Source organism: Haliotis cracherodii, unplaced genomic scaffold, assembly GCF_022045235.1.
Source record: "Haliotis cracherodii isolate W230 unplaced genomic scaffold, xgHalCrac1.p SCAF_1, whole genome shotgun sequence".
Lineage (NCBI taxonomy): Eukaryota > Metazoa > Mollusca > Gastropoda > Lepetellida > Haliotidae > Haliotis > Haliotis cracherodii.
Genome location: NW_027266264.1, coordinates 48,856,808 through 48,877,641, shown reverse-complemented (window position 1 = coordinate 48,877,641; position 20,834 = coordinate 48,856,808). Strand labels below are relative to the sequence as shown.

Genomic DNA, 20,834 nt, shown 5'->3' with positions numbered 1-20,834 from the left:
AGATGACATTAAACAATCAGAAAGTAGCTTTAAGCTTTACAGCGGTTTCAAACTAACGACTTTTATTTCAGACTACAATCAAAAGGGTGTTGGGAACTAGATCCTCAATCTGACACATGAATCAAAGTAAGCCAATATAACAAAACTAAACTATCTGTGAGGTCCTACCTGGCTCTTGTAAGAGCAACATTGAGACGCCTTGGGTCATTCAAGAATCCAATCCCTTGGTGTTCGTTGGATCGGACACAAGACAGCACAATGAAATCCTTCTCTCGGCCCTGGAAAGCATCAACGCTTGCCACCTCAATTTCCTGAAACAAAGAATCACACATTTGAATTATTATCTCCTTACCAATGTGTAGCTTGCATTCAGCAGATATCTAATTGGAATAAAACAGTTGTTGACTTGAAGAAATCCAGACAGTTTCCACGCTTGAAAGCCGATTGAACAACATTTTTCAACCAATGAGATTATATTACAACACAAGATCTACTGATACATGCTATAAATATTACAAGTTCAAGAATGGGAGTTCTGTCCTAGCACAGAGATTCCTTTGTAGAAGCTAATGGTGGTGTGGTGTTGGAGCTACCTGGTAGAGCTTCTTGTTGAGGGCTCCACTGTACTGCATGTACTGGACCAGGTACGCCCGCTGGCCTTCATATGGGGTGATGATACCGATCTGCTCAGGCTTGATCCCAGACCGCAGAAACCGTGTCGTCAGCTTTTCAACATTAGCAGCCTCAGTTCTAGGGAATAACATTCATATATATTATTTTCAGAAATGATATTTAGAAATGTATTTTGAAATATACTGAGAATTTTTAGTTTCAGTAAATTATGGTTATAGCTGTGAAAATGCAATAGCTATATAGCATGAGTGCTGTTAATTGCTCTGAATATTCATAATGATAAGCAGAGGTATCACATGGATCATTCATTGATTGTCATTGTTTTACATACCATAAAAAATTTCTTTACATAACACAACTCGGGGATTGCTCAAGTCTCAATGCTACTTAGTCTGCTATGTCACATCACATTATTGTTCAGAACAATAGGATATGACATCATCCAGTGTTCTAAATGTCACAAATTGATGACATTACCTCACCTGAATAATTGGTTTGCTTCAGTGAAGTTTCCCTCTCAATAGTGTTGACACTGCATATATTTTTAATGCCTTTCTTACACTAACACTAACGTATAGAATAATCAACTTGTTATACCTTGTTGTTTGCTGGTTATTCAATAATTATTCGATTTAAGTGCTCCAGCACTCTCTAACTTGTACACAAATGATTTAATGAGTGAACGTGTAGAATAAGAACCTGTTGAGGTAGGATGTTCCAGAGCTTGAAATCTCTTCCTGGCCAGATGTACAGTAGAAGAACATTGGCTTGTCTGGCTGCGGGTAGGGGAAATCGAGGTTCTTCCTGCTACGCTCAGCTGGGAGGAAAATAACTTGCTTTAGTCAAGAAAAACTCCTTTAAAAGATCAACCAAACCTATCTATATCAGCTGCTCCACTGAACCACAAAGTTTCTTATTTCACCTGATGAGATGGACCCGCGATAAAAAAGATGGATCAGAAAAATAGTAAACCAGTTTTATGAATTCTTCTCTGCCATTAGACACAAGGACAGTCATATTAACAAGAAAGAAGTGAGCAAAGCTCACATACCCCCATTATCCCTGCTGGTCAACAACAAATAGTAAATAGTTAATTAATGAAATATAACTGTTGCTTTAAGTCAGAGGAACTACACTTACCTGCGGTGACTCCATTCTGCAGTGAGCCCTCGTAGAAGATGTTGGAGGGGAAGGCGCTGAGTGCGGGGTGCATACGGTACTGGACCTGCAGTCTGATGGGTCTGATGCCGAGGACAACCAGTCTCTCAAACAGGGACTGAGATAGACCAGCTCGTGCTGCTTTCTTGCACATCACGACTGGACCCAACTGGCAGTGGTCGCCTACCAGGATAAGCTGAATACATACAAGTAGAGAGCTGCAGTTGTATTGCAAGAAAAAAATATCAGCTCTATTAGCTGTTATTGTGAATTTCATAACCATAGAGGTCTTTGGCTCCCGGGAAGGTACAGGTTAGAATTGGTCTTTAGAAACCGATGCTGATGAGTGGAATAATCCTGAGTATGGTGTTAAACACCAAACAAGCAAATGTGTGTGGAGTCCAGCAATGTGCATTAGGGCAAGGTCATTAGATCATGTAACACAAACATCTTACCCTACCAATTAACAGATTTCAAGTTTTCAGCACTGTGACTTCCCTGTTGACAGCTTAGTACATGACTTCCTTGTGGACACCCTAGTATATGATTCCCTTGTGGACACCCTAGTATATGATTCCCCTGTGGACACCGTAGTATATGACTTCCTTGTCGACACCCTAGTATATGATTCCCCTGTGGACACCCTAGTATATGATTCCCTTGTGGACACCCTAGTATATGATTCCCCTGTGGACACCCTAGTATATGGTTCCCCTGTGGACACCCTAGTATATGATTCCCCTATGGACACCCTAGTATATGATTCCCCTATGGACACCCTAGTATATGATTCCCTTGTGGACACCCTTGTATATGATTCCCCTGTGGACACCCTAGTATATGATTCCCCTGAGAACACCCTAGTATATGATTCCCCTGTGGACATCCTAGTATATGATTCCCCTGTGGACACCCTAGTATATGATTCCCTTGTGGACACCCTAGTATATGATTCCCTTGTGGACATCCTAGTATATGATTCCCCTGTGGACACCCTAGTATATGATTCCCCTGTGGACACCCTAGTATATGATTCCCCTGAGAACACCCTAGTATATGATTCCCCTGTGGACACCGTAGTATATGACTTCCTTGTCGACATCCTAGTATATGATTCCCCTGTGGACACCCTAGTATATGATTCCCCTGAGAACACCCTAGTATATGATTCCCCTGTGGACATCCTAGTATATGATTCCCCTGTGGACACCCTAGTATATGATTCCCCTGAGAACACCCTAGTATATGATTCCCCTGTGGACACCGTAGTATATGACTTCCTTGTCGACACCCTAGTATATGATTCCCCTGTGGACACCCTAGTATATGATTCCCCTGTGGACACCCTAGTATATGATTCCCTTGTGGACACCCTAGTATATGATTCCCTTGTGGACATCCTAGTATATGATTCCCCTGTGGACACCCTAGTATATGATTCCCCTGTGGACACCCTAGTATATGATTCCCCTGAGAACACCCTAGTATATGATTCCCCTGTGGACACTGTAGTATATGACTTCCTTGTCGACACCCTAGTATATGATTCCCCTGTGGACACCCTAGTATATGATTCCCCTGAGAACACCCTAGTATATGATTCCCCTGTGGACATCCTAGTATATGATTCCCCTGTGGACACCCTAGTATATGATTCCCCTGAGAACACCCTAGTATATGATTCCCCTGTGGACATCCTAGTATATGATTCCCCTGTGGACACCCTAGTATATGATTCCCCTGTGGACACCCTAGTATATGATTCCCCTGAGAACACCCTAGTATATGATTCCCCTGTGGACATCCTAGTATATGATTCCCCTGTGGACACCCTAGTATATGATTCCCCTGTGGACACCCTAGTATATGATTCCCCTGTGGACATCCTAGTATATGATTCCCCTGTGGACACCCTAGTATATGATTCCCTTGTGGACACCCTAGTATATGATTCCCCTGTGGACACCCTAGTATATGATTCCCCTGTGGACACCCTAGTATATGATTCCCCTATGGACACCCTAGTATATGATTCCCCTATGGACACCCTAGTATATGATTCCCTTGTGGACACCCTTGTATATGATTCCCCTGTGGACACCCTAGTATATGATTCCCCTGAGAACACCCTAGTATATGTCCCCTGTGGACACCCCAGCATATGATTCCCCTGTGGACACCCTAGTATATGATTCCCTTGTGGACACCCTAGTATATGATTCCCTTGTGGACATCCTAGTATATGATTCCCCTGTGGACACCCTAGTATATGATTCCCCTGTGGACACCCTAGTATATGATTCCCCTGAGAACACCCTAGTATATGATTCCCCTGTGGACACCGTAGTATATGACTTCCTTGTCGACATCCTAGTATATGATTCCCCTGTGGACACCCTAGTATATGATTCCCCTGAGAACACCCTAGTATATGATTCCCCTGTGGACATCCTAGTATATGATTCCCCTGTGGACACCCTAGTATATGATTCCCCTGAGAACACCCTAGTATATGATTCCCCTGTGGACACCGTAGTATATGACTTCCTTGTCGACACCGTAGTATATGATTCCCCTGTGGACACCCTAGTATATGATTCCCCTGTGGACACCCTAGTATATGATTCCCTTGTGGACACCCTAGTATATGATTCCCTTGTGGACATCCTAGTATATGATTCCCCTGTGGACACCCTAGTATATGATTCCCCTGTGGACACCCTAGTATATGATTCCCCTGAGAACACCCTAGTATATGATTCCCCTGTGGACACTGTAGTATATGACTTCCTTGTCGACACCCTAGTATATGATTCCCCTGTGGACACCCTAGTATATGATTCCCTTGTGGACACCCTAGTATATGATTCCCCTGTGGACACCCTAGTATATGGTTCCCCTGTGGACACCCTAGTATATGATTCCCCTATGGACACCCTAGTATATGATTCCCCTATGGACACCCTAGTATATGATTCCCTTGTGGACACCCTTGTATATGATTCCCCTGTGGACACCCTAGTATATGATTCCCCTGAGAACACCCTAGTATATGTCCCCTGTGGACACCCCAGCATATGATTCCCCTGTGGACACCCTAGTATATGATTCCCCTGTGGACATCCTAGTATATGATTCCCTTGTGGACACCCTAGTATATGATTCCCCTGTGGACACCCTAGTATATGATTCCCCTGTGGACACCCCAGCATATGTGACCCACATGAGGACACCCTAGTATATGATTCCCCTGTGGACACCCTAGTATATGATTCCCCTGTGGACACCCCAGCATATGTGACCCACATGTGGACATCCTAGTATATGTAATTCACCTGTCGACATCCTAATATGACAGGGATCATACACTCTGGTTCTGTGGCTTGTGTGCTCTCATCAATCAGCACAGATCGGAACTGCATCTTGGCGAGGCGGGGATCACCAGCTCCCACACACGTGCAGCAGATCACATCAGCAGCCTGACAGGAAGCAAGCAATGATGAGATTACAACAAGTGCAACGGCAGCACAATCTTTGGCCTGTAGGCACAGGTCATTCTGCAGTTCCCTTCTTATTATGTTTATCAATCAGTTCAATGATCATGGTGGGAGGTACAACCTAAGGCCCTGTCCATCAAACAATAACAAACATGGTAGTTGTGATCTAACTATCACAATTCAGGGGCTAACCATCATCTTATGCCAACAAATGATACCTTTCATTTCTGATATGATTACCCTACTTACAGAGACTATGTTGAGGTTTCACACTGGACACAAATTACAACGTCTAGAAGGAGACAAATACAAAAATAATGAAGTTACCTGCAGTAGCTCCTTCTCACACTGTTTCTTGAGGGCACGATACCTCTTCTCATCCTGGGAGGACAACTCTCCTGTCTCATCCTTCAGCTGCTGCAGCTTCTGCAGCTCGGGCACACTGAAAACAGAAACAATGTCTTGTTAAATATTATGATGAAACATGTCAGTTCTAAATTTTTCAAAAGCTTTTTTTACAAGGCTCCCATCCTAAATGCAATCTAAAATGTACGCCTTGGGCCCGTCTTAGTTATGGATTCAGGAACACTAGACTTTGACAGGAGCAGACGATCATTGATCTGACTAAACTGACTAAAAATAGACCATTCACAAATTGTTTTCTCTGAAGTTGACAGATTTCAACAGCAAAAAGATCAAACCATAAAAAGATGCATTTATTTTTACTTGATTTGGGGATTGTGTAAATTCAAGGACATTTTCAAGACAATCCCCAGAATTCAAGACCTGTTTCAAACCTGTGGCTTCTCAGGCCCAGACCTGATTATGCAATGGTCATCATGACTTACATGTACTCAGTGAGTTAATATTACTTTACAATGTTGCAGGCTTTCTGCTGTTACAGCTCTTTCTTGGACAGTTTAGTTTTTCTGAAGCTGTCTAGTCCTCTACAGCGCCATGCTTGTGCATGCTGTCTCACCTTTCCATGTTCCTGATCTGATTGTGGAGAGCCAGGAAGGATACAGGTGAGTCGATGGCTTCCCTACTCTTTGCACAAAGTCGCACAACCTATATAGAAATAGAAAGTATAGTTAGTCAATCCTAATGTCTTGTGATGTTTGGAATTTAAACTGACTAACCAGGGCTCGATTTAAGGAACTTGATTTAACTTGCACCAGGAGCATATTGACATGAAAAGCAAGTTGTCCCAAACAAAACCAAGTTGCACCCTGTTCCCATAAATGTATGGTGCATTGCCGTAAAACATAATGGGAACATGCACACATAATCTTGAAGTACCCACAATTTGATGATACCAAGCTCAAATTACATGACAAATTACATGACATGACACAGGGATAAGTGATGTAGTATGGTAAATAAACTTTAGAGGTACTGAGTGTGTTCAACGATTGATTTTGTGTGGACAGGAAAGGGTCAGTCAAACGTAAATATGAAACTTTGGATGTGCACTAGTATGTTGACATATATTTTAGGTTGCATTTTCCAATAATAGGTTGCACTTGTGCATGTTTTATAAAACTAAATGGAGCCCTGCATATGAACAGACATAACACTACAGAGATCATGATAACATGATGCAAAGATTGTTGCCACATTCACTGACCGAGACATAGTCATGTGTTAATTGAGAGAAACACATATTCGACTCCAAGTCGGGTCTGATAATTTACGGTATTGACTTGAGTTACTAAAAATAGATTGGGAACAAGGCCAAAAATGAGCAGGGCTCACTAACACCCCTGACCTCGACTCAACCAGCTGAAGAACAATTTTAATATTGGAGATATATTGATGTCTTAATGTTTGAGCCGGTTTCTCTAAAAAGCACAAAATAAAAAATTGGTTGTCATTAAAAACTCTGAAATTCTTTTAAATGTTCAACAGTACATGTGTTCAATAATACATTTGAAAGAGAAAGTAACATTTGACACCGCTACCATCACACATATCTTGGAACTGCACCTGTTAACAACGTTAATTGCGAAAACAATCGATGCAGTAGTTTTCAACTAATAAGTTGCACAACTTTCTGAGAAAATCAACATATTAAAATCAACAAAGCATGGAAACTGTTCACAACATTTGAAGAGAATCCAAACAGTAGTTTTAAAGTAATGGTTTGCACAAATGTTTAAGTAAAAATATTCTAAGTAAAAAAATGAAAAATAGCTGCACTTCTTTCAGACATTCCAAATACTGAAATCAAACTTCACAATGTACCTACCTCTCCTATTGGTATAGAAAGTGTTCACCAAGTTTGAAAAGAATCTATGCAGTAGTTTTCAAGACATAGGTCGCGCACAAAAATGTCTTCAAAATGATGGCTGGATGGAATTCCTTGGTATAACTATAATATACCCCTGCCCTTGTAGGTCAGGGGTGTAATTTATCAGAAGTGGTATTCCCCAAACCTTAGTCAATCAGATGTACCCGATTGTTGAAACCTCCTTACATAATTGCTAACAGTTTGATATGTTTCATTGAATTTGTCTCTCTATTATATGACAAAAAAAACCATTTTAAACAATCATCAACTTCATATGAGGTCAATAGCTGTTTATGGACTTGATAGAAGCAATGTCCATGAAAACAGGAAATGATCTCGTATATTACATAGATGGCTTCTTCAGTGTTTTTTAAAGCATATAAGATCTAGTGGATGTACCTTGAGCCCTGTGCGATGAATCTTTTCAGTCAACTGATCCACGGCAATGTTGGAAGGGGCACATACCAGGACGGGACCATTGTTTTGCTTCACAAGGTGGTACACAATTGTAGCTGATGTCACTGTCTTGCCAGTTCCAGGGGGGCCCTTCAAAACACACACGCAACACGGGATAATTGTAGTTGTTTCTTTGTTTGTTGTTTAACTCTGCATTCAGCAATATTCCATCTGTATGACGGTGGTCTGTAAATAATGGAATCTGGACCAGACAATCCAGTGACTGATATCATGAGCATCAATCCACGAAATTGGGATACCGTGACATGCACCATCCAAGTCAGTGAGCATGACCATCCAAACTCGTTAGTTGCCTCTTACGACAAGCATAACTTGCCTTAAGCATGGTCCAGACTCGACTAATTACAGACCAACATCATAAGCTGAAATATTGTTGAGTGCGGCGTTAAACAAACAAAACAATATCAAAGGGTAACTATGAATTAAGCCTGGTACAGCAACAGGTTTGTCTGCCTAGTGACCCTCTACCTGGATAAGGCTGGTGGGTCTCTGCAACACAGTCTTCACAGCATACACCTGGGAGTGGTTCAGCTCGGGCAGGCCTGGGGCGGAGAAACGCTTGGGCAGCTGACACTTGAGTACCACATCCTCCACCTCATGACCGAGCAGCTTGTGGTAGATGTAGCCCCACACCGACGTCTCATCTACGGCAAATGTCTTCAGCGCTGCCTGCATCCTGCATGAGAGCAAATACAAATATTAAACTGCACTACTGAAACCATTCAGACATTGAATTCAGCATTAGTTGAGATTTTTATAATCTCTTTCGAAATCAAATAGTTGACTTGGGTTATATTTATATCAGGGAAACATCAGAAGCAAGCACAGAAACCAAAATATGTTACCTGTCAAAAGATGTTGACTTCCACACAAAATCCACCACAAAGTTATGAGTACACTCTGTAGGTACGCCTGCATTGCTCTTTAGTTCTATTGCAACTTCATCGCTGTAATCTGGAGTCAATGTAAGGAAATGCCAGCACAGAATGGGGGAACCTCCCTTGTCAATTCGTAACCTTCTTTCGAGGAAAAATGATTGAAAGAAGAATACTTGTCCCTTGCCTGCTGGCCCAAAGCAAACTGACTGATGTCAAAGGTTTTCTTCGGGCAAACAGAAATGGCTTATTTTTTATTTTTTGCCTACACGTTACCATAATTCTGTCCAAGAAGATACAAGTCTTTTTCTTTGCCTTATTGAAAAGGTCCTTGAAACCATTTCAGGTTTCTATAATGATTTTGTTTTAATACAAGGATACTGTCTGGTATCTTTATGACATGGCCAACACCAGACCATGGTTTGTGCAGTTCTCCGATGTAACGTAGCCGTAACTCGTCTCCATGCATCAGTTTCATCTCTGGAAGATATAGGTAAAACAAAATGATAAAGACAATCACATAATAAAAAACAAGACAAAAAGTGAGCAGGGCTCACTAATACCCACGACTTCCACTCCAACATATTTCTAAGTTCAAAACAAAGAAAAAATGCTTATCAAAATCTAACTTTGCACTGCACCTTGCCTATTGGTATAGAAACTGTATTAATTAGAAAAGAACCTGTGAAGTTGTTTTCAAGTTACAGGTTGCACAAATGTTGAAGTAAATTTTTTTCAATAACTTCACAACATGAAAAACATATTGTTTCAGAAAATGCATGTATCGAAATCAAACTTTGCACTGCACCTCTCCTATTAGTGTGGAAGCTGTTCCCTAAATTGGAAAGGAATCCATGCTGTAGTTTTCAAGTTTAGGATCTCATAATTGTTTAAGTAAAAAAATTGAATAAAAAGCTGATCTTTTTCAGAAAATCCAAGTATTGAAATTAAACTTAACACTATCCTATGGGTATAAAAAGTGTTCACCAAGTATGAAAAGTACCAGTGAAGCAGTTTTCAAGTTATAGGTCACACAAAAAATGTCCTCGGGAATGAGTGAGTGAGTGAGTTGGGTTTAACGCCACTTTTAACAGTATTCCAATTATAACGCGGCGTGTCAGCTTAATGTGGGAGGAAAGCCCGAAGTGATGCAGGTCTCGCATCACCATAGAAGTTAACATTTATAAAAAAATTTAAAAAATTTCCTCTCAATCATTGTCTGAAGGCACTTAAAATAATATGTGCAGTCATCACTTCGAAATGCAGATTTGCCATAACTACAATATTCGAAGTATGCATGACAATACATTATGGACAGAAAACACAAAAGAGATCAACTAAGAGTGTATTTCAAGTTTAAGGGATCACAGCAAGCATGAAATTTGGTGCTCTTCTATAGCCGACTATGACATCTTATTTTCAGTGCAACAATGAGCGGTGTGATGTTATTATAGTGATATGCGGTTATAAACTTAACCATGTTAGGCTTGATTAATATTCTTTAGATGTGCCCACTATTATTGCTATGCTGCACACTTTCATTTCCTGTTTTATATGCGAGTAAAATATAATGATGTTAATATGGTTAACAAACAATGTTTGAGCATACACAGTTTCAGTTACAAATTCAATATAGCATGGTTAAATCAGTTGGTAACCCAGCTTCTACACTGTAAAACACGGTAAGTATACATACAATCTAGATCAACACACACCAGTTGAAGATTGATTATCTCACCGTCATTGGCGGAGGACATGTGAAAGTATGCAATCCTCTTCTTGTTGAGGCCGACATCCCAGCGCGCCACAATGTTATCTTGTGTCTGTGACTCCTTCAGTTTCTTGTCATAGTCGGCTTCATGCTTCACCAGCGGACCGAAGATGTTCTGATACTGGTATGCATCATCGTACCTGTCACAGGAATGATGTCAAACAATATTTGTAAAATGAATGGCAGTGTAACCGGCAATTTGAAAATCTTCCTGACTGCACATAAATACTTTTCTTTGCATGTTATTTTTTTCTCAATCACAAATTTGAAAAACATCCAAATGACTTCAGTTGTTTCCTTACACACTCTGCCAATCCTCAATAACATCCGCAAATCAGAAAATACATACTGTTTATCTGAAGAATGTCAGAAAACACAGCACATTTTTTGGTTGGAGTAGCCAAACAACCCTGTAGGTAGCACAAGCAAGCTGTCACGGTAAGACACAGTCAGGCAGGCTACACATTGTAATCTTATCATTAGTCAGCTGTCGTAATCATGGAGCAATGAGGACCAATTACCTTCTGGGATACACACGTCAACAATAAAACATGTTTTTGTGCAAGGCATTTTAGACATGTTAGATTTCTGCAGGAGACAACATTTTAACAATTCAAACCAGTTTACAGTAGAGCGAAACCTCAATAATCCAGACAGGACATTTCCCAGTGAAGTAATCTGGATTAACATATTTCTAGATTATTGAGTACAACGATCCATTTGTATAAAATAGATAGTCCCAGCTATCACCCTGCAGCCGGAAACATCAGCGGGTCACTGTATGTCATCACAACTCACCTGAGAAGTACCTGCTGTGGTTCTTCATCTACTCCTGGTTTCTCAAGATCTTCCAGTTTTGCATCTGGGTTTTCCTGAGATAAATACACAACCGATATTACATACCATTCCATGAAATCAAATCACATGTTATACTGAATTATGTCACCATATTAATATCATGACTTCCTTTTTTTATTGGGAGGCCTTACCTTGAACTTTTGAACACACAATTTAATTGGGCAAGTGGAAGTTTAATAGTTTCTTCAAATGTATTTGTTGAAGATTTATTTTTGATGACATCACAAAGCTGATGTCTTGGCCAGCACATGCAAAAGACACTTTTGTCCTAAATGACAGTATTTTTAATGACATTACTGCATCAGTTCACTGGGAAGACTCCTATATTGTATGGAGGTGGAAGCCGTGCAAGTGGGTTGTACCTTCCACAGCTCCTCCAGCTTGTTGATCTGCTGGGCCGATATCTGCCTGGCTCGCATCTGGTCCTGGTCGGAGGGCACCTTCACCAGCCAGGACAGGAACTGCCGGTCTTGTATCAGTGGTTGCCACTGGCTGGGATCCCTTCAACACAGTAAACATATCTTCATTAAGTCTATTCACATTAACAGCAATCTTCAAAATTATTATTAAACACACCAAATCAAAACAGTAACGAATGATTTTTGAACTATGCAACCTTTTATTAACACCTAGTAAGAAACTTATTTTTTAAGACAAGAATTGCTGTTTAACTGACCAGTTCATGTCCTTGAGATTGCTGAGGGTAGCACAAGGATGACGACACAGCAGGACGACAACGGAGTCGGCCTTGGCTGGGATGAAGCCGAGGAGAAAGACGTTCCGACAACCACAGTTGTAACACTCAAGCACTGTCTCTCCGAGAGGGCCATCCTTGTGAAGGGTCACTTCCTTTGCCTTTGCTCGGACCAGATGGTTGATGATGTGGCTGAAATATTTGTAACATGTGCCTTCCAATATCTTCCCAAGCAGAAAGACACAAAGAAAACACTTCCACTAGGCCAGTGGAGTCTGATATGAGCAGTCTCAAAGAGGACTAGTTTGGGAAATTTGATTGAATTTGGTAGCACAAACTGTTAATGAATAACCTAATTACACAGATACAGTTCACTAGTTACAATATAGTTTTACACAGACAACAGGCTCAATAGCATAGACCCTCTTTATGTGACATATGAATTAAAATAAAAGCTCAATGCCAAGGAACAGTATGTGGAGTTTTCATTCTGCCCATAGCCCTGTTATCTCATGTTATACTTACAGTGGGTGAAGAACAAGATATTCATTGTTTCTTTATATCAAAACATGTCTGTGAGTGTACATAATGTTCACAATTCCATCACATTTTATCCCAAGGACTACAATGGACTAGTGATCTACATATAGAATACTAAACTTGCTCCCTTGTAATACCAATTTTATGAAACGAGTGAACAGTTGTGGTATCTGACGAGCGAAAGCAACTATTCACGAGTTTCATAAAATTGGTTTTACACGGGAGCAAGTTTAGTATTTTATTTATCACTTGCCATTTATAACGTTTTAGAATTATACTGTTTAGTATGAATAGGCTGACACCTACACGATCCACGGCATAGTCCAATTGAGTTTAACAGAATAATACTTCAAACACGTCAAAAATTGAAAGGTATGAGTTTAATACCATACAACGGTCCACCTTTAGATTTCACAAAATTATCGTAGGGCTAAGACTCACATACTTTAACTTAGACATACGACTGTCGTTACGCTACAATACGATCGCCTTGATGAACGGGCCTTGTACCTCAAAGTTTACAATAACATCACAATACCTGATGACGTAATTTGTGGGATTTTGTTGCAAGACCCATAGGGGAAACAATGCCATGTGACATCAGCCTAGCAACAAGGTTGCTGGGGTCATCGAGTGTGCATAAGCTCCTCTCAGTGATCTATCAACTCCACACGCAATGTCGTTGAATAAGCCAAAGGATGTTGAGAGCTTTCAATATTTGTTCATGAAACGTGTCCCGAGAGTACATAAGCACGCGTTTTGGTTTTACACAATGTGTAATACAGCTGTATGTTTATTAAACAGGTGATCTCTTCACGGGCAAGTAATAAAATTGATTGTGTCAGGGTGTGCACAACCTACCTGCCCGATGTATTTCCACGGCCATTACAGAACCACTTCTTCGTTGTGTTGCAGAACACCACACAGGCTGGGTCATGAATTCCACAATAACTGCAACAGAAACAAACACACAACTGATGGACATATTTGTCAAGTCACTGTGTTCAGAATTATGACATTTCAGACTTATGTAGTGGGTCAGTAGATAATAATAATTACCACAGTAGGACCCCTTAATTTGTACCACTGAAGTCACCATCACATTTTCTGCACTTGTTAAACACGTGAGAGGACTGTGCTCGGTTGTAGCTAAAAATGCTCAAACTGTTTAGAAGCAAAAAAATATAAATGCATTTCAAATCCTTCAATAGAGTTGGATGTAAGAAAGAAAAAAATTACTGGGTCCCCAGACCAAAATCCTATGGCAAAAATCTTGAATAGCCCCTGAACCCCATTAAACATCTTACAGAGTCTTTGCATATATGACAGCGGTCTGTAAATAATTGAGTCTGGACCAGACAATCCAGTGATTGACATCATGAGCATCAATCCAAGCAATTGGGATTCGATGACATGCATCAACCAAGTCACCAAGCCTGAACACCGATCCCGTTAGTTTAACGGCAAGCATGCATTGCTGAAAACCTATTCTAGCCCAGATCTTCAAGGGTCTATTATGCTTGTGATTGAGCATTATTTACAAATTAAAACAAATAGATGGGAATACTATTTTACAATCCTTTCTGAGTTGTATGTAGCAATTCTACATACTGTATTCCCATTGAATTCGAAAAAAAAAAAGGCCCATTGGAACGGTTAATATTTATTTTTATTTTAGAAAGAAGAAATCATGTAAAAGACAGGACATGACAAGAGAGGTAATTCGTCCTGGTAAACCTGCGTGCAACTGTGGGCAACTTTGCAACCATTGTAACCAATGTCCTTAGGTGAGGTGAGATGAAATGGGGTTTAACACAGCGTCCAAGATTATTGCACTTGTATAGCGATCCCTGTGTATGCATGCGGACTAATAACTAATGTCCGCACTAATGCCAATTTATAGTGCTAGCCCACTGAGATACCACGCCGCAGTTTAACATGAACAGTTTAACAGTATACTGACTGCAAGCCCACCAGTCCTTGTTTTAGCCCCTAAATGCTGAGCGCCAAACAGGATAATAAGTAACATCTTTTAACGTCTTTTGGTATGGGGCTGGGGATTGAACCCTTGGGGTCCTAGAAGTGTTACATACTATTTGTATACCACTTAAATATTTAACATTATGATGACTTATACAAGAACCCCCTGAATACACATACCAAATAGACAACGACAAAAGTAAACATTTCTGCTCGGCTAACTTACGCGCATGCATATTTTGGGAGATCTTTCATATAAAACTGTTCCTCTTCTTCCTCCTCAAAGTTGAGCTCCCCCACGCCCTGGGTGATCCCCGTGATTCCTCCATCAATCCCATTCTGCAGCGGGCCATCAATACCATTCACCTGAAATTGTAAACAACACGTTACCTACAGTGTCACAATACATGCAGACAGTTAACTTTAGCGAACATACTAAATTAATATATCAATGACTGGATTACAAAATTGTAATTTGACAAGGAATAACTCACATCTAATCATTTAAAATTTCAACATACGCACTCAACAGGAATGGCAAACATACCACTTCACTGAAGTCACCATTTCAGCCCTTGATTAATACATGTACCAAGTTTGCATGAAAAATGTTGAATAGTTTTTTAGTTTAGCTCCGGCAACGACACCTACCTCAGTTTCAGCTAAGTCTTAACTTGTTTCCATGGTAACAGGGAAAAATCTAATTTTAAACAATTCCTAAACAGCAAAAGGTACAACTTCAGCCTCGGTTAATACATGTACCAGGTTTGGATGAAAAGTTTTTCACTGTTTTCATGGTATGCTCCGAAAACAACACCTATCCCCACCCTTTTGAGCTTAAGTCCAAATCGTTTCCATGGGAATCGAGAAAAACAAAAATGTCAGAAATGCGCAAATAGCAAAAGACACCAATTCTGGATCTGTTTGATATATCTGCCAAGCTTTGTTGAACGAGACTGAGCAGTTTTTTAGTAACGCTCCGGACACAAAATGATTATGGACGGACAGACTGACGAGGCATTGACTATATCTCCCCGCATTATGTGCCAGGTGATGGATTACAAAGGATAACCATGTAAATGGTTTTGGTTGTGGAATATTTTTGTCTGTCTAATAAAATGGTGACTGAGTGAAGGAACATGGCTTAACTCTCTATCCACCTATCCTCACCCTTTTGAGCTTAAGTCTAAATCGTTTCCAAGGGAATCGAGAAAAACAAAAATGTCAGAAATGGGCAAATAGCAAAAGACACCAATTCTGGATCTGTTTGATATATCTTCAAGCTTTGTTGAACGAGACTGCGCATTGCTTAACTCATATCAGGAATATTTTTTCTTTCTCAAAAAATATAAGTGTCAAAAATATATACATTCAACAGTCCTCATCATGGTCAATAGACTGATCAGTTTGATAAGAAAAAACATTATTATGGCTATCTTGTTTGTGATGTGTCTCATCCTGACTCAAGTGTCATATTACATCTCTAGCCTTAAGAAGTATGGAAGCCAACAGTAAATATAATGTTACAACCAGTTTTCTTTTCAATAACGTCAGGGATTTATCTATATTGATTCTGAGGCCGATATTGAACACCAAGTCTGCAGCAAATGTCAGCACATATTCCCAAGTTGGAATTACAGCAGTGTTCCCATTTACAAGTAATAACCATTTTCTTACCGGTAAAATTAAGCTTGGACCAGTAAATTCATGTGACTGCCAGTCCATGTGGACAGGCAGGGAAAATACTTGAAATAGTAAAAAAGAAGATAAAATTGTGACAATAATTCTGTCCATGATGTGTAGATCAATTAAGTTTCTTCTCAGAGATGATTCCATTGAAAATGATGTTGAAAGAATTAAAACCAGGTAATTTTCATGTTTTTTCATGTGTTGAAAGTGGTGACTGAAAAGAATTATGGGGACTGATAATTTTTAGATGTTTTGGCTTTGTAGAAGCGACTTGTATTACACTCATACCAGTAACAGGACCAACAAGAGTCATCAGAAGATGAAAACTCTGCTCGACTCCCGCAAATCATCTAACTGTTCCAATTTGACGAGAGAATTTGTATCTTATCTGTCTGTCTGTATACAACAGTAGTTACTGAGCTATCAAAACAAAACCATGGAATAGTGATTTAGGAACTTTGTATTTCTGTGTCAGGTACACACTACTATGAACAGAGTCAAAATCAAACAATTAAATAAAAACAAAATTAATTCTAAAAATCCCTTAACCATGTTAATAGCAACAGGCACCACCAGTTGACAACCTGGTCTTTGTGTGTGCAAAGTGTCATGAAAGAATACCTATCAGTTTGAGAGATATAGTCCGGCCAAACACACCTATCACTATGAACAGTCAAAGTCAAACGTGTCACCATGGAAACAGGAAAAAAGTATTTTTAAAAATAATCCTAAACAGCCAAAGGTACCACTTCACCACCACTAATACATGTACCAAGTTTGGATGAAAAATGTTGAAAAGTTTTTTAGTTCTGTTTGCGGAACAACAACTACCTCCATTTCAGCTAAGCCCAACTTGTTTCCATGGAAACAGGGAAAAATCTAATTTTGAACAGCAAAAGGCACAACTTCAGGCCTTGTTTAATACATGTACCAGGTTTGGATGAAATGTCTGTCACAGTTTTCAAGTTGTGCTCCGGAAACAACACCTTCCCAGCGTTAGAAACTAACAGTTTTCGTCCACTGGTCATTATAATGATAACAGATAGCAAAACCCTTAAAAATGGCAATTTTCTACTAGTCCTTATGATACCTTTACCATTGGACAGTTTGGCAAGGACTATACGACTAGTGCCAATTTATAACCCAGCTTCCCTGCATTTTGAGACTATTCTTTCCATGAAAATCAAGAAAAACGAAAATGCCTAAAATCCACAAATAGCAAAATGGCACCACTTCAGTTTGATACATCTGCCAAGTTTTGTAGAAAGATTCACCATTCTTATGAGACTAAGTACAAATTGTTTCCATGGAAATCAAGGAAACTAAAAATCCATAAATAGCAAAAGGCACCACTTCAGGATCCGTTTGATAAAATATTGAACGGTTTTCGAGTTGTGCTCTGGAAACGAAATGATTATGGACAGACAGACAGACGAGGTCCACCCAAACAAGATAGTAAAAACAACATTTTAGTAATAGTATGCAAATCATGACATACTGAAAGCTAGCTACTGCAACACATAACTACATGAAATAAACAAGAGTCATCCGATGATGACATATCCACCCAACGTGGCATGTCGGTAAACTGTGTGTACCTTCAAATAACAAACTGCACAACTAGTGAACATGATTGATATGTGCAAAAAATTAAGTGAATCGCTGTCTCATGGTTTAGAAGATATGCTCCAGATGAGGACATTACCCTAAGTTCATCAATTTTCAATTTAAATTGAAAAAAAGAAAAAAAAGGAAAAAATCTGTTAATAGCAAAGGCACCACTATATAACCTGCTCCGGACAAGAGCAGTACCCTCAAATTTCCTAAGTTCATCATATTTCCATGGAAACAACAAAAATAAAAAATTCTAAAAATCTCTAAATAGCAAATGGCACTTCCACTGAGCCTGATTGGTAAGTGTACCAAATTTTGTGAAGCTAAGTTGTACGGTTAAGGAAATATGCTCCGGACAAGAGCAGTACCCTCAAATTTCCTAAGTTCATCATATTTCCATGGAAACAACAAAAATAAAAAAATCTAAAAATCTCTAAATAGCCAAAGGCACTACTACTGCGCCTGATTGGTAAGTGAAGTTTTGTGAAGCTACGTTGTACGGTTTAGGAACTATGCTCCGGACAAACAATGATTACAGACGGACAGACGGACATACTGATGGCTATATCCCCCCGTCATCATATGTCGGGCTGATAAAAAGAGACGCTATAAGAGGTACTAATAATAGTGTACCATTAAATGTATACTGAACATGCTGAATGTTATGTGAGTACATTCAACATGTCAACGGTGACAAAATTCACCTACATCAAACAATAAGTGTCTACAGATATCTAATCACGCATTTTGTCATTTACAGTCAACAGGTAACAGTGAGAAATTGCTGCAATATTATTATAAAGAGATTACTACTCTGGAGTGTGGTATCTACCAGTACCACACTGATTTTACATAAAGAGTCTTACATACAAGTGTTCATGAATTCTGATAAAAGGTTTGTATCATACGCGTATAGGAATATTTATAGTATCCATGTCATTCTGTTTGTGACATTAGCCGATGGTCCTGAAGTTCAATCAAATGTCTCTTATTCAGCATCTTTCCGAGTCAAGTGAACTGACTGTAAAAGTCCTGTTTCCACCCTTGCCTGGAATTTCCAGGCTCACTCGAAGTGCCACCAGTGACTATTACGAGTTGTGTCCCTGCTATGTCCTTCCTACAGACCAATCAGATTCCACCTCTCAAATCACTTGCATTTGCTTCAAACAAAATGGCGACACCCAGTCAAGATGATCATGATGATCTGATCGATAATCTAAATCTATATTGTGATAAAACAGGTCTTACTTCGCGAAGAAATGATTTGGAAAATATCTGTTGACGCCGATTTGACAATACACATGCTTTGCAAATACTGCAATTGACTGAAACTCACAGCAGTTTATGAGCCAGATGTCAATTTCATTACATGATTTTGATTGGACTATGCATAGACTCATAAGTCCAGCCAAATATAACACCACAATTCTAGGCTAGTTCGGCAAGGGTGGAAACTTGACTTTTACTGTCAGTTAACTCCCTTGCTCATTCAGTTTTGTAAGCTTAGCTTGTGATAGCCAAGATGTCTGGAGGTAAATCTGCTACATAAGGAGATGCAGATGGACAAGTTTGGGCAAGAGGATTCAAAACGTTCTGCTGCTGACTCAGTTTGACAGCTTGAAACAAAAAACAATAACAATAGAAACCAATCATAGCCAATGATTGATTGCTTGGAACCATTCTCAATACAAACAATTATCAATGATAAATGAAAACTGATTACCAACGCAAGTACTGTCGGACACAGCACATATTAATTTTCTGGCCTTTAATGCTAAGTGTTAAATATATTGTTTACCAATTGTACCAATAAAGAAATACCTGATTAACAAAGGTTTTACTACCAGTCTGAATACCTTTGATTTGAAAAGGATCGACAGCAACAAGGAGAAAAGGATGATTTACCAGGAGTGAAATCCACTTTAAAATGCAGTTGTGAAAAGAAAAAGATAAATGACATATTGTTATCATTTTGTTCATCTGTCACAACATGGTATGGTTGGTTTAATATAGGTGTTGCATGGTCATACTGTTTCTAAATTCACAACACTTTTACATGAAAATGTGTTTTATCGAATGTGCTTGGATGGTGTAGGCCACCAGCCAAATTGGCATGATTACTGGGTAGTAAGAGAGTTGTTCTTTTGATATATGATACTGATAATTGTCTTTCCTTAATAATCACAAGCGGCGAAAATCAATTCATGGTGATGCACAAAAAAAATATGACAACCAAGTCATAATATCCCCCGCAAAGGTAAAAACTTGTCGTGAATATATATAAAAAACTTGATGCCATGGAAACTCGAAAGATATATTTAAATAAAATCCCAAACTATTAAAAGGCACAAGTTCACAACTAGACCTATCTATGTGCCAAGTTTGGTGATGAAATATAGTATGTTTTTCAAGACCTGCTCTGGAAAGAGCACCACCTCCATTTTCACCCTAAGTCAAAGGTTTTGCCCAAACCCCGAAAACTATATTTTAAAAAAATCCTGAACTATCACGATACCACCAGTTCACCACTAGATCTTTGTACCAAATATGGTAGGTTTTTCAAGAACTGCTCCGGAGAAGACATCTTGCCAGAGGTAGAATCTAACATTTTTAGACCATTAGTCATTATAATGATAACATATAGCAAAACGCTTAAAATGGCAAATTTCTACTAGTCCTTTTGATACCTTAATTATTGGGCATGGGCATACAAGCATGGGTATGGAACTGAGAATCCTTATTTATAAAAGTTGTAATC

General features: G+C 39.4%; 1 protein-coding gene across 1 annotated transcript in view; it reads right to left on the bottom strand.

Moving 5' to 3' along the window:
* Positions 1 to 20,834, bottom strand: part of LOC139478847 (regulator of nonsense transcripts 1-like) — a 37,731-nt gene that overhangs the window by 13,854 nt on the left and 3,043 nt on the right. Inside the window, exons 2-18 of the mRNA XM_071261515.1 lie at positions 15,000 to 15,139; positions 13,655 to 13,744; positions 12,236 to 12,445; positions 11,922 to 12,060; positions 11,500 to 11,573; positions 10,669 to 10,841; positions 9,312 to 9,410; positions 8,901 to 9,009; positions 8,524 to 8,731; positions 7,978 to 8,124; positions 6,268 to 6,356; positions 5,616 to 5,730; positions 5,127 to 5,270; positions 1,774 to 1,987; positions 1,333 to 1,450; positions 594 to 750; positions 169 to 311 (exon numbers count right to left, since the gene is read on the bottom strand). Of these exons, the coding sequence (XP_071117616.1) occupies positions 169 to 311; positions 594 to 750; positions 1,333 to 1,450; positions 1,774 to 1,987; positions 5,127 to 5,270; positions 5,616 to 5,730; positions 6,268 to 6,356; positions 7,978 to 8,124; positions 8,524 to 8,731; positions 8,901 to 9,009; positions 9,312 to 9,410; positions 10,669 to 10,841; positions 11,500 to 11,573; positions 11,922 to 12,060; positions 12,236 to 12,445; positions 13,655 to 13,744; positions 15,000 to 15,139 (2,369 nt within the window). The remainder of the gene's footprint in view (positions 1 to 168; positions 312 to 593; positions 751 to 1,332; positions 1,451 to 1,773; positions 1,988 to 5,126; positions 5,271 to 5,615; positions 5,731 to 6,267; positions 6,357 to 7,977; positions 8,125 to 8,523; positions 8,732 to 8,900; positions 9,010 to 9,311; positions 9,411 to 10,668; positions 10,842 to 11,499; positions 11,574 to 11,921; positions 12,061 to 12,235; positions 12,446 to 13,654; positions 13,745 to 14,999; positions 15,140 to 20,834) is intronic.